This window comes from Python bivittatus, unplaced genomic scaffold, assembly GCF_059951505.1.
Source record: "Python bivittatus isolate LINGU-HERP-01145 unplaced genomic scaffold, Pbiv_v1 ctg000330_np1212, whole genome shotgun sequence".
Classification (NCBI taxonomy): domain Eukaryota; kingdom Metazoa; phylum Chordata; class Lepidosauria; order Squamata; family Pythonidae; genus Python; species Python bivittatus.
In genome coordinates this window covers 38,052,442-38,076,638 of record NW_028277058.1, presented here as the reverse complement: position 1 = coordinate 38,076,638, position 24,197 = coordinate 38,052,442, and the positions used below count along the sequence as shown (strand labels likewise).

Sequence of the window (24,197 nt, the reverse complement as noted above, 5' to 3'; positions counted from 1 at the left end):
ACACCAGAAGTCTATACATGGAAGAGCATCTTTGCCATTATCCTGCTTTCTCAGCACTGCTACTAGCAGCACCACACTGCTGACCCAACATGGTTCCCTCTTTAAGTAGTGAACTAAACTAAGCCTTCTTTGTTAAGAAGATAAGGATAGAATCAGAATCCAGGTTGGTCTGGCTACTATAAGATGCTTTAAGTGTATTCTGCCCATTTGTCTGGGAAATGAAGGCCATTTTTACAGCCTTGGAGTAATGAAATGCTGAGAGTAGTGGGGAAGAAGGGGGAGTTAAAAGTGCCTGCAGCCCCCTCCCATGGAGAGTCAATGACCCCTCCTACAACAGATGCCAATCTGGAAAAGATTTGTTCTGCATTCCTGAGCAGGCATGATTACAGCTTTCTTGGAATTGGCTCCTCCACCCTACAACAATAAGAGAGACTTCTTTTTGTGGGGAGAAGGATGTGATCCTTCCATGAGGAGATGGAAATACTCATCTGATGAAAATTCTGTGGAGTACTGCCAGCTTGTGTAAAGCATAGATTGAAATGAAGCTCCATGACGGGATGAGTTACACAGCATTCCTAGATATTAAGTTAATCAGAGGAATGTATAGGTTGGTTCTCCTTTCCTGGAGCCAAAGGAAATGATCAGCTGCTATTAGGCAGAAATGTACAAACATCACAGCCTGGTGCACTCAGATCTATGGGTTTGACAGAAAAATCCCATCCCTATAAATAAAAACCAAAGGAATGTGGTGTTCCTGCATGTTAATAATAAATTGGTGTACCAGGTTCAGCCTCAGAAAGTCTTCTGTGAAGTAAATTATTGTTAACCCCATTTTGTAAGTATCCAGACCTTTTAATATTTGACAGATGTTACATCAAGCAATATATTCTATCAAGCTGGAAAACCTATGTCTTGTTATTTTTTGGAAGCACACACCCACAGTGTATCTAATATTGCATCTGCAGAAACATATTATTCAAAACAAAATATAAACTGACCTGCCTCAAAAATGTAATAAGAAAGGTACTGGTTTAGATCTGCAAAGCCTAACTCTTTGGAGCTATTGGACACATTTGGAAATATGGGAGCATGTCATGGCTACCATCACAAAATGGTGAGCGTGGCCAATTACAAAGCAACCATTTACCCAAAAGCAAATAATCAGCCTACATTCTACCTTTCCCCTTATTATGCCAGCATATATTTGTAAATATGAATACACTTCAGACAAAGCATTAAATTGCAACCATCCTCCATTTTTATTTTCTGGGAATGTCTATATGGAATACAGATACTTTTTTAGGGGAGGGGCAGAGCAGGGAGAGATGATGATGGAGGCTGATGACTCTTTTTAAGGGTCTCAACATCCAATTTATTTACTGCTCATTAAAAAGTGTTTGGGGAAAAAATATGAGAGTCAGGCATACCAAGGGAAGTGGCCACAGGCACTGTATATTTAGATTCATTTTTGAAAAAACATTGTTATACGTTAATTAGATTTAAATCCTTCCAAAAGCTACAATCCCCAAGAAACAGGTTGAGGCATCATGGCTGAAATCTAGATCTGGTTATAGATAAGCAATAGTATATGTAAGCCCAGATGAGGATGTGTATCAAGAAATGCATTCAAGCCATTCAAATGGCAGCACACTTGGAAATCTCTCTGCTTGCTTGGGCAATTATTCTCAGGCTAATCCAGCTTACAGAGTGTTGTCATGATAAATATTATAGGATTCCATATACAACATATACTGCCCCAAGCTCTGGGGTTCAACCATGAATAAATTACAACTCAACCAATGGAGGGGCTACGTCAAAGACAAAATACACAATATTTCAAAATTTTCACTTGCACATAGTCTTGGGTGAAAAAGGACGTCATCTCTTTTCAAGCAGCATTTCTAAACATAACATACAGAAATGCAACTTTTCCAGGACAAGATCAGCATCTGGCCATTGAAAGATGCATCACGGACAGAAATTGTGTTTGATATGTCTATGCAGTTAAATCTGTTTATGTGATTCTTCTTCAGTTTAGTATTTAAGAATTTCCACTTTCTATCCCATAAGTGATTACCATTTGGGAACAGCTTCTGAGGGTTTCTTAGAGTTGCATCCAAAGCTTTGAGAGATGCATGTACCTCTGGAGTGTCGGTTGTGTACTTCTGAGTCGCAGCTTTGTGCAGTATGTTATTTAGTAAGCCCTTGTGTGGTTCCCCACAGAATGTAACTAAAGTGCCTGAGATGTTCATAGACAAATCAGAAAACGAGTTGCTAGGTTTACACATTGTGCTGTTATAATTTGTTTAAGCATGATGTGTTGATATGTTCTTGGGTCCTTTGGTTCTTTCGCTTTTTTCTCATGGTAGAGCAACAGAAAGAATGGAGTCACACCCAAATCAGCTAGATGTTGTTATTTTCTGTGATGTTTGACAGTAGGGAAAGGTGAATGCTTCCATAGTGGCATTTCCCCCCCCCCAAAATTGCCCCTCTTAGTTCAGTCACTGATTACAGTGCTCCAACCGGGTGGGCAGAATTTAAATCTTGGAATGAGCTACCACAGACTGGCAAGGGATTCCAAATGTTTTACCTTCTCAGGCTGTTGAGATGGAAGAAGGTCTGTGTGAGGAGAATGGAATCCAGTCTGCTACTTTTCGTTTTGTTTTGTTTTTTTGGTCACAGGATTCTGAGCTTTGAGGGTGCAGATAAATTCCTGAGTTTAACAAGTTCTGTGCTTTAATCCTATACCCCACCCTGACTGGTAGCTGTTAAGGTTTTAATAAAAGTAGGTCTTTCAAGCCTGAAGCCTTGGTATTATCATCATACTATTGTTCCCAGGGTTTCTTTCTTATTTATAGGTGTCTCTCCCTTACTTCCTTTTAAACAGGTTCTACATCACTTTCTAGAAATGGCTATGGCAAAACTCCTTAGGACTTTGCACTAGAAACAATGGACAGCCTTTAACATTATATCCTACCCTTGATCTTTTCTGAATACTAAAATGAGAAGATCAAGGTACATAGCAGTCTATGTAAATATATTTTAAATCACAATAAAGAACTTCCTTAATGAAAAGTACACTCCTTGTTATGGGGCATCAGATGAGAGAAATGTGACACCACTGCTTCCTAGTCTTCTGGAAGAATATAGTGTCAACCACACAGCAGTATCATAAATTTGAAAGGCAAGGTTATATTTTTCCCAATGCCATCTTAACTGAACCATGAATTCAGCTCATTGTTATAGGAGGAAAGCATTTCTCCCAGTTTCATGAAGGCTTCAGCAGGAGTACTCAAATATGTTTGCACTGGTTTAAAAGATTAGCAAACTCTTTTACTGTGCAAAAACTGCCAGTATCCAGACAGGAGCAACAGAACCTCAGTCTGAAGACTGAGACAAAACGGTATTTTCTGAAGTATGGCTGTTTGGTGACACAGGGCCACATTAAGACCCTTCTAGGTCCTTGGCCCATTTATCTTCATAAATTCTCATTGCAATAGTAATCCACAAGTTTAGGGTTATAAAGGTATTTCCTGGACCTATACTCTTCAATGAGTCACAGGGAACTCTATTTTGTCCAACAGTGAATGATGTCACAAAATTAAATTGCAATAAGTATACACATAATGAAATAGTAAAAACATCTTAAATATATTTAATTTTAAGGTATATGAATTTTGATTTCCCTCTCATATTTTCAGGTTTTTTAAAACTTAAAATACATTCATAGACTCCAAAAGCTTCATAGGCCCTAGGCACTGTGGATAATATGAGTATACCACAGTAACATAGTCATATCCACTGTTTTGCTAAAAATGTACAAGATAACTGAGATTTGTGATTGAATTGTACCAAATCCTGAAAACATGTTAACCAATATGCCCTGCATGGTAATTCTCATATTTCATTACACTATGGTATGTTTAATCATAATTTACTGAATCAGTCACAAATGGCTGGGTTCACACAATATGCTAAACCACCAGCAAACCAGTAATATTTTTTTTTCACCATGTATAAACCTAGCCATTACAGGTATCTTGTGTTTGTCTAGGCCAGTGTTGTCCAAACTTGGCCACTTTAAGATGAGTGGACTTCAACTCCCAGTTAAGTCCACTCATCTTAAAGTGGCCAAGTTTGAACAACACTGGTCTAGGACATGTGGTTTGTTTAGTTATGGCTCAGCATGTTGTATAAACCTAGCCAATATGATTACAGTTGTGACTTATTCATAAACCAGAATGAAGCAAAACATGATTTAAAATGATGTGTGAATCCACCCACAGGCTCCAGCCAGAACTTTGATAACTGCCTTCTGAATGGCACCTTTAGGGCTATCTTTAAAGGCATCTCCATCTAGAACGCTTTCCATTAATCTATCCTGGAAATGATTAGGTAGGCCAGTTTCTCCAGAAATGAGCACAACCAAAACAGAGACTGCATTCATGTCCCTTGAACTTGGTTAATGAATTAACCTGTTTTCTCAGCTTGCACAATACATAGAGCCATCAACTAACCAAACATGCTGGTCTTGTACAACATGCAAGATGAAAACCAGTGACTCGGCTAAGTATGGGGTATGACTACAGATACAAGGTGGAGAAAAGCACTCCTGGTCCACACCAATGCCTGTCTGTCTAGCAGTATCCCCAGGATGTAAAGCTGCTGCTTTAAGAATGAGTGCAAATTCCCTCCCAGGGACCGTATCTCTATTCTACATTGTCAGAATCCCCGACAAATTATAGCTCCATTTTCATTCAGTCATCTGTTGGTCTTACTGTGCAATACACGTACTGAGTCACTATCCCTTCCAAACACTATTGTTTCGGTAATATGCAAAATCATTTATTTGGATTAATCAACAACCTGTTGAGTAATAAGGGAAGGAAGGGTTCAAGCAAAACAGTACATGAAAATATTATAGTTAAACATAATCATATTAGGGATTCAAGGAGGGAGGGATGGAGAACGTCAAAGAAACCCCCAAAAGTGGACTTCTCCAGCAAATTGGTGGAACAGCGAGTGCTTGCTATATGTGTGTTTGTGGATATTTTGAAGATTTATGTTAACATTATACATCAGCCACATTGGAAACAAGTGTATCCAGAAAGGCAGAAAATAAGTAAATAAGCAGATGGCAACATGTTGCTCACTTCAACTGATCTCAGAATACTAAGTAGGGTTGGACCAGTTAATGTTTGGATAAAACACTATGAGGCAATTGCAAGGCTACAGGCTATACTAAGAAGTTGAAAAATATCTGGGAAGAAAGGAATAGCAAACTTTTCCACCCTGTTTCCATGAAAACTACACTGATACGGCCATGTTAATCACCAGAAGTCATGCTTGGCTCAAAGAAATCTTTGCCTTGTAATGGCATATGTAACATCGCATCATATATCATTATAAATATTTCCTAGCCACAGTGATAACAAAGTTTCCTATTTATCCATTTTACCTTTCTGCAATAAATCACACATCTTTACTAACTGGTAGCTCTGAAGAATAATGTTAAGTTGGAAAGTTTGGAATATCAGTCCTACATTCATCAATTTAAACAATGTCAGGTCTGAAGTTGTAAGCCCACAGATGTGCACACACACACGGGCTCCTAAGAAAGTCCTATCTGCTATGTTAAATAAAGCTCCTTAAATCAGGATAGAGTATTGTAACTCTCCATACACTGCTGAGTGTCCAACACCTACACTCCCTCCTCTTTGGCCCTATTGGATGGGACTACTGTACCGGGAGCTGTAGTTCAGCAGCATCTGGAAGCCCACAGACAGCTCTCCCATGCTGTTATGAGTTTAGGATTGCACTGAACACAACTGGAATTTACTGCTTCACGTGAACAAAACGCACGCGGGGAATAACGACCTCCTTTTCCTTCCCCATCGTCCTGATCCACATTTGGCGCTGGAAGAAGGGAGGAAGTGAAGCTGCAGAGTACAGGTTTAAATCCTGTAGTCGCTTACTCCCATGGACTCAGGTTTTCCCACTTTTGGTGTGTAGTTATATGGGGGAAAAGACAGTGGGGAGGGAGGTGTCAACCAAAATCTAATAACCCCCCTACCCAAACCAACTTTTTTTCTGAATAAAGTGAGAAAAGCCTGCCAAAAGCTGAGAATGCCATTCCTTAATCCTATTCGTGGAAGGAAAATATTCAAAATCTCAGACTCTTTGTAAGAAGGACGGCCTCGTTCGGAAAGAGAGGGGTGGGGAAGGGGAAAGATGAAAGATCACGAGTTTCTGAATTTCCCTGGACTTTTGAAAGCCATTCCGACTTCGCCGAACTTCATTCTCTGTCGGCTCGGGATTGGTCAATCGGAGCTGAAACTCCACCCCCCTCTTTCCAAATCCTTTTCTGTGTCCGTCCCTTAATTTTGCTTCTTTATGTCCGCGGTGAAGGGACGGCGACAGAAAAAGGCTACGATTGGGGGATTTCAACGCCACTGGCATTAACACCCCCCGCCGCCGGCTGCGGTGGCAGAAGAGAGTTTCGGAAGTCCTCTCTTCTCTCCGGCAAGTTTTCCTTGCTGGGAAAAAGTCGAGTCTTAGAAAACTCAGAAAGACGACAATCTCTGCTCTCCCCCCTCCACCCCCAGGACAGGTAAATTCTAAAGATTACGTTTTTGTACACTCGGCAAGTCAGAGGTGAATTTAAGGACGTCTTGAGGAGTGTGAGAATAGGACGGGAGGAGGGAAAAGGAACTATGGGGTAGAGCTTAAAGGGTTGAAGAAGACGCTGAAGGAAATAAAGGTAATGATGGTGATGATACACGATGATGGGACAAGGAAATTATTATAGTAAGGGGAGGAGGAAAACAATCCCCTAAGTTTTCATGCCTTCAGTATTTTAGCTGGAATGATAGGAGATGTAATTCACCCCATCTGGATGGCACCAAGTTGAGGATGTTTGGAGCTGTGAGGAATTGTAAGAAAAGGAATGTACTATGAGAAGGAGAGAAAGGGTAGGACAATGAGGAGAGAAGAAAAGATAGTAGGATGGAGAAATGGTTTGAGTCAAGACAGATGGTGCCATGTGGAACAGCCAGGAAAAAAAGAATAAGTGTTGAAGTAGAAGTTGGGGAGGGGTAAAATTGTTGGGATCTTATATCATACTCCTAAAGAACTAGGGCTCCTTAACTTTTTCAAGCATGAAATGAAATTTCTTTTTAAGAGTGGGGAGTGTGAGTATGTGAATGGAACTAAGCAGTACTTTAAGATGCAAGACTCAGACATGAGCCTGTCTGGGAAAAAGTATTCCATGTGCTTCATATATACATGGCGCACACACACACAAATATACACATACACACACACCAAAGGGGGGGGGGCAGCCTTGTTTTTCTTCTGTGGCTTGGGAAACTAATTTCTTTAGGCCTGGAAGCAAAAGATTTTTTCCAGGCTTTGGTAGTTCCATTTCTAGATAGGTCGGTAGCCTGTGTTTTAACTGCTGACTTGCTAGGAAAAAAAATGAGCAAGGAAGCCCTCCTTCCAGCAAATATTCTGGGTTTCCACTCAAAGCTGTAATACAGCAGGATGAGTTCTGCTTTCAAACCACCCAGGGTTAGCTCTTTCTACTTTTCGTATTCCTACCTTTTAGGAAGATGGCTTGAGTTGCAGATATCCCCATCAAAGAGCCATCTGGATCTTTTCCTTCCATTTTTGTTTATTTGTTTGCTTGAACTCTTTTTTCAAAGAGGATCGGTAGTGTTTCTGGTTGAGCTTTTGAACTTGTAAACTGAAAAGCATTCTGGTGCCAACAGGCTGTTCATGCTCTGTGTAACTATGAAGGTCTGGACAGCAGACAGGAATTTCCTAAAACAAGAGAAGACATTGGTTGTATTTTCTCATTTCAGTCCTTGTTGTTTTAAGGTTCTTATATAAAGGCAAGACAGGAGTAAAAAAAAAAAAAAAAGCTTGTTCAAGAAATTCCTTATAAATTGGAGAAATTAAGCTAGTTTTGCCCAACTCATCACCCACCATATGTGTTATATTTTCATTCCTTTCATCCATGGCTGGGTTGACTAGCCATGATGAAGATTGTAGTCTGTTGCATCTGGAAAAAAAATTGGATTGGGCAAGATCAGGGCAATGAAAGGGATGTAAAACAACAAGTGCTATTCAAGAGACACATTTGGGAGTAAGCAGCATTGGATTCAACAGAGTCAAGGAAAGAAAGAAAGAAAGAAAGAAAGAAAGAAAGAAAGAAAGAAAGAAAGAAAGAAAGAAAGAAAGAAAGAAAGGCCCAGAGTCATTCTGGAGTCAGGCAGCACCTAAATCAAATGAATTAAATTGAGAAAGAGAGAGAGAGATGCCAATGAAGGATCAGAACAAAAGCCATTGTTTATCTGTTAACTGTACATATCATGAACTTTCCTTAAACATAAGAATAACTGGATTCTGGATTCTTGATGAATTCAAAGGAGTGGGAAGGACTTTTGCTGATTATACTGTTCCTGGGCAGCAGAGTTTGGTAGAGTCCGTGCAGTAGCAACTTAGGCTGGTTGGCAGGAAAAAGAAGGAAAGGAGGAGCAAAACCAAAGATGGATGATAAGGAGCCACATAAAGCTGTGGTTTTGGCAGAAACCAGAGTTGTTCTGGCTACTGCAGGAGCAGGCTAAGCTGGCTGCTGGCAATGGGGCAGCAAATGCAAAAGGAGGCAACACTTTTGATTTTCTGAAAGTTGTATTTGTTAAATAGGAGTTGTGTCGAAAAACCGAAAATAATCTGCTTGGCCTGTTACAGCTTTGGAGCAGATCCTAACTTCAGGCAGAGTATCTGCAAATACCTTCCTCTGCCCTTCTTTTTTCTCCCTCTTTTCAACCCCCATCTACTATCTGCATTTTCATGATGGTATTACTGAGACCTGCTAGGTCTCAATGAAAGAAGGCGTCTTGATGGAGGGTAGCTGAGATGAGATGGAGAAAGGTCACAATCCTTGTGGATAATTTATAGAAGTGTACTTTACAACAGTGCATTTAGTAGATGTCCACCTTCACCTGAGAGTCTTAAACATCTTTTCCCAGCCTGGTACCTTCCAAATTTATTGGACAAAAACTCCTAGCTTCCCCCAGACAGTATAAGCAAGGTTTAATCTCCCTTCTAGGAAAGAAAATGGATAGACTTGGGTATTTTTCAGTAAAATGCAAGTCTGATGCTGTTAAGGAGGACCCAGCTAGAGCAGTTTTTTATGTATCTATCTTGACATTGCAGAAGTTCATATATTTAGCCCTGTTGTTTCCCTGATCTCCTATAGTCAACAGAAGAAAAAAGGAACTGTGACATCATTACTGACAAGGGACACAAGAGATGTTGCCTACATTTCCCTCTTTGTGACATATCCTACAAAAATGTGTTACCTGATTGGGTGTAGGGAACCATGGAGATAACCTTGGAGAAGGCATCCATATGTCTTTAGAACTACAAACAGGTACAGAAGAAGCATGTGTTATGTCCAGGGGGTGGGAGAGTATTAGAAAAAGACTCAGACTGGCATCCCCCTGACTCCCTGGAGTATAAGAGAGAGGGAAGGAAAAACACAGACACATTTGCAAGATTCTGTTACTATAGCTTAATCTCAGTAAAGTATAGTTCTAGTCGTCCTGTGGAGTTAGTTTCTTGATCTCTGTAGGGATGACATCAGGTCACAGAACTCCCAAGCAAATGTGCATGGGGATGAAATCCAGCAAGATTTCCCAGTCCCAATAGCTCCTATCATCTATATGTGTGTAATCCATTTATTATGTTCTGCCCCCATGTTTCCATCAGCATAGGTGACTGCTACTTCTTTTCCTTTCTGGGTATAGGCTAGGGCTACAGGCTGCCAAAAACTGAGCTGTTTCTTTCCAACCCAACCACATTCCTCATAAAAAGCAGTTGGTATATGCCATACATTCCAACTGAAGTTATTCAGTTTTTGTTTTTGTTTTAATATTTGCCAGCTTCTAAACCTAGTAGATAAGAATGACCCTGAATGAACAAATAGAGCCAGAACAAGGAAAGACACGTGGAGCTGGAACACCACTTAGTGATTCAGTAGCCACTCCTGCTCTGCCCTTCTAGCCTTTCCAAGGTGAGCCGCAAAATAGAAAGCAAAGGAGACAGTTAGCAGGGACATCTGAGGAGGTGTCTGGACATGGCTAAGTCAGCGCAACGGAGGAGAGGACATTTTCAGCTGAGAAAAGTGTATAAAGAAGCATTTCATTAAGCCAGTACATTAAAACTGTGCAAATGCTAGTAATATTTCAAATGTCTGGCTTTTTAAAATGTTGAATATTGAGCAAAAACAGATGCATGTGGGCTTCAAATACATGCCAATCAGTGTATAGTATTGTACAGTAGGATTGTTTCCATGTTTGAAGCAGGCTAGCTTAGGCATATGAGTTAGTCTGTAAAATAGCTTTCCTATTCTGATGCTCTCCAGATGTGACATTATAATTCCAATCATCCAGAAAGCAATTACACTTATTGAAACACTGAACATAGTCACAAAGTCCTAACTGTTGTAAAATGGATTAACTATAAGCACATCTAGGCTCGGGCATCTTCATTCTTGATGAAATCAGGAACAGGAAGGATGTTTGTTTTCCTCAACCAGATGTCCTCAGATGTGTTGAACTACAACTTTTGTAACATTTGGCTGATAATGGCAAATAACACAATGGTGCCTGTACTGTTGAGGGTGATGGCAGTTGGCAGTACTGCTCAAACTTGCCTGGGTTCAGAAGTTAAGCATGGCCAGATGTGGTTTATATTGGGATGGGAGACAACCAGGAAATTTCAGAATTGTTGGGAAGACTGGGAAATTTTAAAATATGTATGTATCCTGTGAGAAGGATAACGACAAACTGCTTTGGTAAGAAAACTGTGTGGATGTGTCTGTAAGTCACCAAAAGTTGAGTTTGACTTGAAGGCATCTTAGCTATTTTACTTTGCCATCTGTAGAGCCCCATGTTAGGGAAGGATCCTTTTAAGTCACATATGGCTAGAACAAAATGTAACAGAGGGCAATCAGGATCAGAGGCTCTGCAGGAGAAGAGTTGGGGAACTCTTGCAAGATGATGCACCCCCTAGCCAATCATTTGGCTGTGTGCTGGAGGGTACAGACATAGAGAAATATTGTGTCATGGCAAACTCTGCCATCAAGCTCTATTTCAGCTTGACAGTAATTCCAGCCTACATTACCGGGAAAGGCAAAGGAGAAAGTCATTTCAGCTATTAATATGTAATCTCTCTAGAATTGTTTGATCAACAGCACTGTGTATTAAATACAAATACAAGTGTTACAGACAGAAAACCATTTCTGCCACCTGGTGGAGGACTCCAGAAGGAACCTGCTTAATGTACTATGTAATTTTTCCTCTACCTAACCTTGTGTATTGTGCTTTCATTATGGGCTGGCTACTAGCACACCTGGGAAGTCTTTACTTCCAAATTCATCACCTTAAAATCATTTGGGAACTTCAACGATTAGTCTGTCTCTTTGTCTTCTCTAGGATGCTCTGTGGCAAGAATCCAGGATCAGGACATTAGATGTGAGACTCCCACCCTGGCTCTTGTTCCTTGCTGCCCCATGTGTTTGCTGGTACTTGCAACAGAAGGAGAGAGATTGAGAAAGAGAGATGATGGAAGAATAGTCAGCTCAGTAATATTGATCTTCCAGCTTTGCACGCATTCAGCCAGACAAGTGCAAACACTGTTTTAATGACCACTGCTATCCAAAGAGAGAGACTGGGATTCCCTATGCTCATGCAGGCTTACAAGAAACAAATCGGATAAGTAACTACATGAAAACTATGAAGAGTCACTGTTGAATAGGACTGGGAAGAACAGTGGAAATTAGACACTATTATCCTGGAAGAAACCCAGAAGTTCCATGACACACCTGTTTTTTATTCTTCATTACATAGTTTAGAAGGAAGAAGAACAGTGAAAGAAAACAAGCAATGGGGGGTGCTGGAGTGTGATTGTTTTTAAGTGACACAGGTACCCTCCAGATTGATATCAACCTTTTCTGAAGAACACATTGAATTTCTGTGTCAGGGTTTTAGTCAAGTGGCTAGGAAATGAGTCTTGGAAAGCTACCAGTGATCGGCTGGGTATCTGGCTCACACAGCAAACGTCGCCTCAAAACAGAGCTGACCCCGGACATGATCAGCCCACCATTGGGGGACTTTCGCCATACTATGCATGTGGGACGTGGTGGTGATGCCTTCGGAGACACTTCCTTCCTTAGGAACCATGGTGGAGAGGAAGCCAAACCCCACAATTTCTTTGCTCGGACACTGTGGCACGTGAGGAGGAGCCCACTAAGGAACCGAGGAAGCCGAAACAAGGACCAGGGCTCATCAGCACCTCCCGCCATCTCACCCATCATCAAGAATGCTGTGTCGCTGCCTCAGCTCAATCAGAGTCACTATGAGAGTGATGATCTTGGAATAGCATTTCCCTTCAAGAGCCCCCCAACAAGCTTCTCTGACTATGGTAGGTGGCTTCCAGGTAACTCCTCATTTGGGTTAAATAGGTGATCTTGTTCTAGATACTGGTTCTTCCTGTGCTTTGGTTTACTTAGATCAGTGTTTCTCAACCTTAGCAACTTTAAGCTGTGTGGGGAATTCTGGGAGTTGAAGTCCACACAGCTTAAAGTTGCTAAGGTTGAAAAACACACTAACTTAGATACACAACAAACATTTCATAAGCACACTCAAATAGACATTTCAATAATATTTTTAGAGGTCTATACATTTAGGATTGACAAGTGCTATAGTATGTGTTTAAGGGAAGTCTATTATACACTATCTTACTTTGTACTTTCTATGATTCTCTGCTGCAGTAATTTCCTTTTCTTGGTCTCCCCTTATTTTATTGAAAACAGTTCTACAATTTGTTGTTACCAAATCATTATTTTGAATAGCAGATACTGGCTCTGAAGTCTTAGCATTGTTCTATGAACATATTAGAATGACATCCCTGAAGTTTTTCAGAGGCTTTGGAATAAGAAGTTTCTACAATTATATAAGTCTAAAATTTTTAAAGAGTATAAAATAAAAGACTGTGAAAATTGAGGGTTTCTAGCAGGAAATCATAATGTGACTCAGAGCTTTCAGATGTCCTTTTTTGGCTTTTCAGCCAAGCGGCAGCAGGCATCTGAGGGTGCTTTAAAGTTTCATCAATCTTTTTTTGTGGTGGCTCTTCTGCTACAGGTCTTCTAGTTTACAACCAAGTCTACTAAGTCATATGGTTCCAGAATGCACTTGGCATTTTCCTGGAATGATAAAGATAAGGCCAGAAATAGCTACATGTATTTTCTGGTTTACCCAGCTCTCCATAGAGAGCTGAAAGATTAGTAATGGGAAGTGCGGTTATAAAAGGAAAGGAAAGGGAACGGAATGGGTGGGGTAATCTTCAATTGCAAATATGCATGAGGTTAGTGAGTACAACCAAAATGAAGCAAGTATATTGCAAAGAATCTAGAACTTGCAGAAATGTTATTGTTAGAACTATCTTAACTTTTGCTGTGGAATAAACATTAGTACAGATGGTCTCACATATCAATTATTTTTTAATGCTTAGTATGTCTGCAGTATCTTTCCTTACCTCTTGCTAATTGTTATTTTTATCTATTACTATATTGTTTATTCTAGATCAGACTGCTACCATCTGCACTCCCCTTGGGTTTCTTAAACTATATCAGTGGTACATAAGCAAAATAAATTTTGCAAGGGTTAAATTGATGAAAAATAGAACACAAATAATTCAGAGCAATAAGATCTGCTTTGTGGGGGCCATAAGGTAGTAACATAAATTTAAATTTTAAAAGTGAACAGAATATAAACATTTATTGCTAAGCGCTAAACAACCAGCAAATGTGAAAAATAGTAAATCTTTTGCATATGTTACAGCAATCATACATAGATTGAAGCATAGGATATGTTCAGTATGACTTATAAAAATGCCTACACATGTATAAATTCTACATCTGGAAGTCAGAATCCCTGGAAAAGAAGGGCCTCCCAACTGTCATGTAGAAATACATGGGTACAACCAGCATATGTATAATCCAAACACTTCTCTGTGTGTAGGCCACTTCACGTTATGCTGAATGCAAGCAGAGGGGTAGGAACAAAAGGAACAGATGTGATTTCTCTGCTTATAAAAACACACATCACATCACATATCTTCTGATTATGGTTCTAATTCTGTAAAATGTATTTGATTAGTGTCATCTCAAATGAGATGTTTTGTTCATCACTGATTTCACGCAAGCTGCATTGGAATCCTGTTTAGCTGAAACTGGTGTAAAAATAAAATACCTTGAATAAATAAATAGATCGTGATTTGGCATTATGCTTACAGAACTCAGACATTTCATTACTCCACTGTAAACATGAGACTAACTTTGGATCTATGCCAATACATGCAATGACTTTTGGTCTGGGCTTTACTGCTGTTACATTTAGTGTCTATTTGGAGAGTTGGTAAATATGCCAAAAGAGGAGTTATATAGGACAGTGGAGAAAAATCATCATCAAAGGCATTATTGTTCTGTACACTTATTTTGGAAGTTAAATCTTAATGAGCAAATGCAATGGGACCTGTGTCAGTGGAAACATACCTAAGATCAGGTTATAAATCTATACTGTTTTGCTACGTTTGAGTAGATATGCAGGTAAGACTTTGGGAAGAAATTTTTCAGTAGTGCTGGAAAGATGGCTTGTCTCCAGCAAGAGAATTTGTATTCAATACAGAATGCCAAACAAACAGCTGATAGGAGAGGAGAGGACTCTGTATGTAAAGGAAGGAATTTATGAAACAGAAAAGTTTGGGACTATGGGAGGAAACCAGACTGAAGTACAGCAGATCTCCTCCAGTGTCAAATGATAAACCTGGATGTTGTTCAGATGTTTATGCGCCCCAGTCAACACAGGAAGATCTAGTCCAATTCTTATTTCAACTCAAAACTATGGAGAGCATTCAGGTTTTTCACTATTGAATTACCAACTGCTTTCTTTACCTCCTGTAGTGTCTGCATCTGCAGTAGAAAACTGCAGTATTTGCACTGAGGTGGGACTAGGAGAGTCACTTTGAGCAGCTGAGGCTCTTTAGTTCCCTTTTCCCACATTGCCATTCTGGCCTTGTTGCTCTTTCCCCAGCTTTGTTCAAAACAGATGTGAGACAAGGCTGCCCTCTGTGGTACGCTATGAGTCGTACCATTGTTGCGAACACATCCCCCCTCCCAGCTTTTTATACACTTTATCATCCCTCCTGTAAATTCCAGCTTCATGAGCAAAGTGCAGAAAAGATAAGGTTAACCAATCATTTAAAGAGAAAACGAGTTCCCCATTCTTTCTGCTTTTATCCATTCAATCTTGCGAAAGTAATCAAACTTGCAATTCCATTGCTCCCCATATATTTGCTCCCTATATAAGCAAGGTCAATATTTCATTGCCCAGGCCAGCTGGCCCTGATGTATAATTCATATTGCTCTTAGTAATACATGTTTAGCAATGGACAGGAGGATATTCACAGAAGATTTTGACTAAGGCAATGCCTATGTACATCAAGATATCTTTTATTCCAGAGTTGAGGATGGCTGAAATGTGCCCTGGAAAATTAAGCAACCATACTGAATCATCATAAGATCATTTATTCTGTTTGAATGCTTTTGAAATAAAAAGCAGGATATAATATTTAAAATAAAATGAGAGTCAACTCGATCTGTCTATACCAGCAACCTCTTTTTCCCCACGGAGGACACCCGGGATTTCTATAGGATGCTCACAGACTTCTCAGGTTCCTCCTGGCCCATGTTTCTCCAGCAACTGATATTCAGGAACATGATGCTTCCCATAATGGAAATAATGCACAGCCTTGAAGGCACCAGGTTTGGGAAGACTCCTCTATGAAGATAACCTAGCACCATTTATATTTAATGGAAGAAATGTCACAGTATCCATTTCATTCTTTCTGCCAATATATGACATACAGTAATTTTGATTAAGGATAGGAGGCGAAATGGGCTAGAATTTCACAAAATAGGCTATTTTGCATCTTTTAAATATGAGAAATCTCATTGTTCAGGAATCATGATCTGAGCTCACACAGCACACTGAACTGGGCTAAAATTAAAATGAATTATAAATAATCTTTTCTGGTTCAATATGTTATGATATTCTGATAGTCTGCCAGTGTGTTAGCATGTTGTAATACCAGGCATGCCAGAGGGAGGGGTGGTAAATGACAACATGTACTGTATGTGTGTTGATATCAACCCACAAGGGCCATGACTTACAAACTGATGTTAACTATGTAACAGAACCACTGTTGTGATGATGTTAATATAGCTGGTTATGGAACCTGTCTGTATTTTAAGAGTTCGGAGTGTCTTCATTTTTAGTCTAGAAATAGAATACATATGCCATGTGGAAATAGTCACAAGACATGCCATAAAATGGGAAAACAGACATAGAAATGTAATACCACACTCTAATTCTGAACCTGCGTGTTCTGCATATTTCCTTTACTGGCTCTGGGAGTCCAGTGTTGAAGGATGGATGCTAAGTTAACCCAGGGATGAAAAATTTGCTCTTGGCACCAAGAACAGTTCATTAGGAACAGTTCATGAGCCACTGAGCTGCGACTAATTTGCATATTTTAGCCGCACACTATTAACACAACATGCACGAGGTGGCAAATGTGAATCAACGTTAGTTTGACATGGTGCGCTCTACAATAGTCTTATCCTGAAATGGTTCTCTCTTAATACAGAGAAAGCTTGACTAAGCACTAAGAGGAGGAAGGAACTCATCTCTCTACCTTGGTCTCTCCTCCCACCCCCACCCCCCGCTCCATTTTGTGGGTTAAAAGAAAGGGATAGAAGAAGGAAAAAAGAACCATTTTGAAAGCTGGTCCTGGAAATCCCAGGTGCGGTCAAATATATATGCTTGGTTTTCATTTGTTTATTTTTTGCCTTTTAACCCATTTGCTATCACATCTGTCAACATTTCTCCAGAGATTTGCGACATGAAAGCTGCAATTATGAGTAGGACGTATGAAAAATCTCTGGTTTCTCTAGGATAGTTGGGGACTAATATTGACCTGCCCTCATATTTCACATTCCACAAGTATAGGAGAATTGCCACCTTCTGCTCTCACAGGTAATGCAGAGAAGTAGTTCTCTCATATTTTTTTCTCATTATTGATTTCATGGCCTTTCAGGACTAGAATCTGGATTCTGCACCATTCCACGTGTTCCCCGGTCTGAGAAGGCTCCCGAGAGCTCCCAGCTTGCTGAGTCAGCATTGCAGCGTTCAGATTCCTTGCTGTCATTCCGCCTGGACCTTGGCCCCTCTCTGATGAGCGAACTTCTTCATGTCATTAGCTTCTCAGGAGGCTGCAGCCCTGACTCCAGGGCAAAGAAAGAAGGTGAAGAAAGTAAACCCCCAAGCAGCAGTGAGCCTAGCTCATCGCTTCACATCAAGAGCAACTGGGCAGAGGACTCACTGCCTTGGAAATCGGAATCTCATCATGGTAACAGTGAAGAGAGCCAAAGCGCGTCAAGCCTTTTGGATTATTCTGAGCCTAGATCACCACTGGGACACTTGGTCTATGCCAATGGAGATTCTCATTCTATAGAGTTGTCTGAGGAAGGATCTCCCTGTCTGAGAAGCAGGAGCTCTAGTTCTGAACTGGGGGCAGTGCCAAAAGAGACCTACTGGCAAAAAGGGCACCACAATGACTGTAACATGGAAGCAGGAGAATTCAACCATGCTGCCCGTGTATTAGCATGCCATTATGGGATGGGAAGCACCTATCACAGTCCACCTCCACAAGAAGATCCAAGGAGACAAGCTTCATGGGAAAGCCCAAATACCAACTCATGGCATGTGAAAGTAGGTGCACCTGAGCAGCAGGAATATGCTACTGGATGGCGACACAGGGGAGGAGGTGAGGAGGAGGAGGATCACGACAAGTCTGACAGTGATGAGGAAACCATTGTTAGAGAGAGACACAGTGATTCCTTTGAATATGTTGATGAAGAGGATGAAGATGAAGTTAAGGTTTAAACAGACATATGTGCTCTCTTGTGGCCTCCCACCACCTTCTTAGGAGATGTCCGAACTAAAGGGAACAACGTATCGCTACCTGGCATTCTGGATGCATGCAGACTTAAAAGATTAGCCTTCTTTCCAGATGATCTATGTCAGTGCTTCCTAAACTGGTGTTTTCAGACACTGGGGGTGCAACATCCAGAATTCCCACAGAGTGACAGTTCTACCACACTTGCAGAGTGCCAGGGTAGGAAAGGCAGATGGAGGAAGGGACTCATGTCTCTACCTTGCTCTCTCCTCCTCCTCCCTGCTTTGTGGGTTTAAAAAAAGAAGAAAAAAGGAACCATTTAGAGCAAACAAAAAGTACTAGTTGCTCTTTTTTGGCAACTGGCACTTAAAGATGCTCATGACTTCACATCCTCTTTCATTCCCATTGGCTGATTGATTTCATCATGATAGATGGTGCCATGATTTTTCCATTCCCTAGAAATAAAAACATTATACTTGAGAACAGAGGCCACTGAGACCTTCCACATCTCTATCAAATGACTGTAGGGGGGAAATACCATTTAAAAAAGACCAGTCTAGAAAAGGGAAGAGAAGCTGTACATCCCATTGGGACCAAATCCACCTAACTGCCACATGCTTCTGCCTTGTGCTGAAGGTAAAGATCTACTCAGCTGTTCTTCCAGTCCAAGGTACTGACACCAGTTAGGCAGGATGATTCCTCTCTTTTTCAAGGAACACAAAATTTGGATCTGAAACCAGTTCATTAGCACACTGTCCATTTCTCCTGCACCAAAACTCTGATTGGGATAGGACTGTTTCTTGTTTATTTTACATCCTCAGAAGGAAATGTAATCCTAGACTTCCAATGAGATTATTCCAGGGGAACCTGTATGTCAAGCTTGTTTTATTTGCTTCCAGAGAGCACACAGGAATTCAGTTTATGTTAAGGATCTAGTTTACTGACATGTAAGGCTGAGATATAACTTTTTCCATCCTGCATCTCCTAATTCAGGCATTGGTAATGCAAAGCCCTAAATAACAGTTTGACCCTAGCACTTATAGCTTTGCATGGCTACTGCAGCAGCTTATCCACAGATTGCTTGTTCAGGAAGAAAAGGAAGGGAAATAATTTCTCAAGATAAAACCAGAGATTCTGAAATAGGCCTGCCTTTCGTGCTTCCTTATTCCTAAAAAAAAAAAAAAAAAGGACAGTTTACACACTGTCTTTGGAGGCCTTCCAAGTAGCCCCTGAATTTGCTGCTACTGCCATAAATAAGGCTGCTGCTTAGCTGAAAAATAGGCTGAGTGGAGCACAATTATTATGCCTTCCCTGCAATAATTCCACAATTATAATGTATAGTGTGGCTTAAATAGGGAGGACAGCATGCAAAAATTCACCTGTGTACATTTCCCTTTCCATTTAAATCTTATGTGTCTGCCACCCTGTGCAACTGATTGCTCTTGGAAGCAGCTATTCTCTATACCAATCAGCCAGAAGGAGAGAGGTTCAATGAAATCTAAAAATGCAGCCTTGCACGTCCTTGGCCATGTGCTCTACCAACTTACTTCTGCACTTCTGCCCACTGGTACAAACAAACTTCATTGACAAGACTGTCCCCCTTTCTCCCAAGGACCATTCAGACAACCATGATAAGTTATACCATCCTTAAGAAAAGTAGTATCTCTGAAAGTATCCTTGAGGAGAAGGCCAGACAGTTTAATCTGAAAGTGTCTCTGTATGTACTTTACTCTCATAGCAACAGTTGAACACCCCAAAAGGAGAGAAGTGGGTGAAATTATGATGATGTGGCTAATTATAGTGGTGACCATTTTTACATAGGGAGACTTTGGAAGCATCAGTATTTGAGATAAGTCAGTCTGAATCATCTCCTTGTGTTCATTTTGAAGAGGCTCTCAGCCAGTTATGTTGGCTGGGAAAGAAGGGGTTGTCTTGTCCTAGACATGGAAGAACATGAGAATCAGGCTCCTCACTCATCTCTTCCCCTCCCCTGCATATTTTAAGGAGGTACTCATACATTGCCCTCTTCCAGCTCCCACCCATCTGCCTGCATTTTTCCCTGATCAAATCACTCTGCTCTCAAGAAACTATTTTGGTGAGAAACAAAAGGGAAGAAGTGGATGTCATAGAGTAAACTCTTTAGAGGATTAGAAGCTGTGAAAAAGAAATGTTGCCAAAGGCTCTAACATGGATGCCAGTAAGATTTCTCTAATGAATTGAAATCAAGTTTTAAAAGCAGGTATAAACATGTTTAACTTTCCCCCTTCCCATAAAAAGGGTCCCCTGAAGTTGTTCATTTGGGTTGGTTCTAGCTGAGCAAACCAAAGTAATCATAGTAAGTGGAGTTTCAAAGCTCTTTCTTCTGTAACTGGTGACGAATAAGATTTTTTTCTTTACCGTCTTCTGCATCACTGTGGGGGACCTTTTTTCAGCCAAGGACTGTAGATCCTCAGGGATTACTGAAGGGGACACCATACGCAGGGGTAAAGAAAGAACTGATGGGATCCAAGCCAAAAATAGATAAGGACATTTATTTTGTGTCTGGCAGTCATTTCCAGTTTTTGGTTCACCTGCCCCTCTCTCTTCCAAGTAACAGGCCACAGGGAAAGGAGGGAACTCTCTTAACCAGAGGTTTGAATTGATCACTTGCTGATAGGAATACAAGCTACCCACCTCTGTTATAATGTCCTAGTGAGTACAGGTAGTCCTTGTTTAGCAACTGCCTTGTTTAGTGACTGTTTGCAGTTATGACAGTGTTGAAAAAGTAACTTTGCAACCAGTCCTCGCATTTACAACCTTCGCAGGTCTGTAAAGCAAAGGAAAGATGAATTAAGATCATAAACATCAGTTTCACTTAACGACCACTTCACATAATGACCATGGTCTTTAAATGAGTATTACTTGTATAGTACTCTACCCTTCAGAACCACATGACTCTGTAATCCTGTCCTGTGAGTTGTACTATTTATATATTCTAGCACTTGTTTTCAGAAACTTGAATAAGTAAAAGTGCTTTTCTACAGGCTTAGAATAAAATGAGATTCTTGGCTTGTCTTCCTGAGAGCTGGATTCAGTGGAGTATTAGATGACAGCCTTCGAGAGTCCCTACATTTGGATGCCCTTTGGCAACATGGATTCTTTGGAACGAGCAAGTTATTTCCATATTCACACAGAAGAGAATTTTTTTCTGTTTGTTTTTTTTTTTCCTTGTGGCAAGCAGAGATGGCTGGGAGGTGAGGTCACCAAAATGTCCCTCACAACCCTCTGATTGTTCACAAGTTGGCAACAGCTGGAGGAAGCCTAATCCTGCCATAAGCTCTACGTGGCAGGAGGAGGGAGAAAAAGTAGGAAGAAACAGAGAAAATATAATAAACAGGCACTGCGTGGGGACATCTAGCCAACTGCTTTTCCTTGCTGGGTGGCTTATGACAAGCTGACTGCCTGACCAATGGAAAAGACTGTAAGCACCTTTAAATAACATCAGGAGTGATTTGGCATTTAGCTAGTATTTTTGATGGCTAGAGATGGATGTTAGGAAGGGTTGGCTTAAACACTGAACAAGGCAGGATGTTAAATACATCTTTGCATTCAAGTGCACATTTTTTAAAATAAAAATCCAAATTGGCTTTATGTAGAGCAAAGCCATTGGCTCATCTAGTTATGATAATGTTTGCCCTGGCTGGCAGTGATTCAACCGGCAATTTTCACAGCCCTATCTGGAGAGGTTCAGGACTGAAACTAGAAATCTAGTACACAAAGCTGACTGTATCCTACAAAATAATACTATTAATGGAAGCTTCCCTCCCTTACATAAAGCAAGTCTGGGCAGAAGGGGGACATTCCCCTTCCCCAGTCACTGCTATTTCAGTGATTTTCACCCACACACATACCTATAGCTGCTTGTATTTTTTTTTAATGTACATTTAAATGCAAATAGATATTGAACATCATGTCTAGCTTGACCCTAAAGAGCCTGAAAATCTGCAGGAAAAAATAGACATTTCCATTGCTTACCCATTTTTCAATGCCACACTTAGGAAGTTGGAGATCTTCTTGGCAAATATCCCTCTTCCTGCTCTGGGTTATTTGATAAGCTTCAAACCACAGATCCTATCTTTCTCTTCTATATATCCCTTGCACTTATTACTATTCTTACTACAATTTTTATATGTAAATCTGTATATATAAATACTAGTTGGTATCTTTACGGTTCTTTTCTTTAACCTTCAAGAACATTCCAGGTCAACTGAGGCAATTTTAGGAGTCAAGAGTACACAAACCTGTACTAGGCCCACACTCATTTGTGCCATTTACATGTTGTTTCTCAGCAACTCACTATCAATGTAATTTTTCTTTAGACTAGAAAAAATGTGTTTTGGTTGAGATGAAAGCATAATTAATCACTGTACCAGGCTGCTAAGAAGAATCCCATCTAATTGAGAGGCTAATGCTTTAGCTCTGACTAATCCTTGATACACCAGAAAGTTTAGTAGCTCAAATAATCAAAGGAAGGATTCTTTCTGCAGTCACATACAATTCAGAATTAAACTCATTTTTCCTTTAACAAATCCAATTCACTAATGTTACTATTCCTGTGAAAGTCCTCTGAACACACATTTGACACAAAAAGGGTCAATTTTTTTTTTTTTAAAGATGCTTTTATATGGATCCACAAGCTCAGAGCACTCATGATCCTGTCTTAAGCCATTTTAGCTCACAAAGGGTTCAATGCCATATAATTAATGTTGGTGTTTTTAATTTTGAAAAAAATATATTACCTTATATTCCACCATTCCAATAAGATTAAGTGCATACTTATGCTTAGGCTGGCTGTTAAAATAGATTTATAATCTTACATACTGAATAAATCACACAGCTGGATTTGTACAAACATGGTTTACAAGCCAGAACTGGCTGGATTCACACTAAGCTATGACCAAACAAAACATATTATGCAAAGCAAGCTATGTGAAACAGATTTTAATTATCAGTAATTCATCCCAGATAAGAACTGAGCTGAAATGAAGTGATATAAAAATGTAAAACCTCCTTTAGTAGAATAGAGATAAGATTCTTTGAAGCCTGATTCCAGCTTCATAAGAGGTTTGTTAGATGCTTCTTGCAACAGACAGCATGTGTCCTTCATGCAGCTATCAGAGGCTTTATTCTCCAGCTATTATCTGCCTCTCCTCCTCACAGCTGGAATAAGATAAATAAAATTGAGTTAATTGCTAACTGCCTGGAATTTCCCATAAAGATAATGACAGGCAGAGGTAACATAAAGGTAAGTGGAGGAAGATGCTTTCCTTTAATATGTTCAGAAGCACTTTTAACATCTGGTAGCCTGTTTCTCCAAACTGCAGTGCCAGGTACCAAGATGAGGCTGTTGTTGCACAAGACAAACAACCATCTTTAGGCTGACTAGTCAGGAAGTGCTACTGCAATATGATGTCAGCTGCAGAATGCAGATTGAGCTATTGCTTTCTAAAGCAGCTTTCTTCAACCTTTACAGCAATAGAGCAGGAATCCTTGCTAAAGCAGAAGCCAGTAGATGCAATAGCCCTAAGAAGTAGGGGCAAAAAAGCAAATATAAATAATATGGGCCACGTCAAATCTTGGATGCTCCTTACTGATATGCTGCACCCTGGAATTAGGGCTTCCTTCAAGTAAAAGGAATTGCCATTTTCTGTCACCTGGAAGCAATAGTCTAATCCAGTCTTCTCCAGCTGAGGCCCTAGCAAATGCATTATGCTAAAGCTGACTGGAATGATGGGAGTTATAATCAAAACATCTAGAAGGTGCTTGATTACTAAAGGCAGTTCTATCATCAAAACAGTGTTTGGGGACTCATAGGATTGGTTCACATAGCATAGCCATGGTTTGTTCTAATTATGTTTTGATAAATCAGTCCCAATGGCTAGGTTTACAAACTGCAGTGATAGGATTCATATAATGGACTAAACAAAAATCAAACTTCACTGCAGTATGTAAATCTAACCCAAGGCTTCTTTATTATTATCTTGTAATGGGGTGGGGGGGGCGTTCCTTGCAACTATCTTAACATGCTATTTTTCAGTTCTTGAACTAGCATAAAATATGCTAGGATAAATTGC

The 24,197-nt window shown here is 40.2% G+C and overlaps 2 protein-coding genes across 4 annotated transcripts in view; one reads left to right on the top strand and one right to left on the bottom strand.

Moving 5' to 3' along the window:
- CARD10 (caspase recruitment domain family member 10) overlaps positions 1 to 8,116 on the bottom strand; it is a 120,479-nt gene extending 112,363 nt beyond the window's left edge. Inside the window, exons 1-2 of one of the 2 annotated variants that reach the window (XM_025163405.2) lie at positions 7,987 to 8,116; positions 7,600 to 7,821 (exon numbers count right to left, since the gene is read on the bottom strand). The gene's annotated coding sequence lies outside the window, so the exon portion shown is untranslated. Of the gene's footprint in view, positions 1 to 7,599; positions 7,822 to 7,986 lie in introns of those variants that run through there. The other variant, XM_088141056.1, reaches the window with a different exon arrangement.
- On the top strand, positions 6,379 to 22,965 carry CDC42EP1 (CDC42 effector protein 1). 2 transcript variants are annotated; one of them, XM_007423223.3, is made up of 3 exons: positions 6,379 to 6,610; positions 11,502 to 12,489; positions 17,224 to 22,965. In XM_007423223.3, exons 2-3 carry the CDS (start codon positions 12,072 to 12,074, stop codon positions 18,069 to 18,071), a joined length of 1,266 nt encoding a protein of 421 aa, XP_007423285.1. In that variant the 5' UTR covers positions 6,379 to 6,610; positions 11,502 to 12,071; the 3' UTR covers positions 18,072 to 22,965. The 2 variants fall into 2 exon arrangements, with proteins under 2 accessions (XP_007423285.1, XP_087997184.1); XM_088141058.1 differs by lacking the exon at positions 6,379 to 6,610 and adding an exon at positions 9,302 to 9,436.
- Positions 22,966 to 24,197: the final 1,232 nt, after the last annotated feature.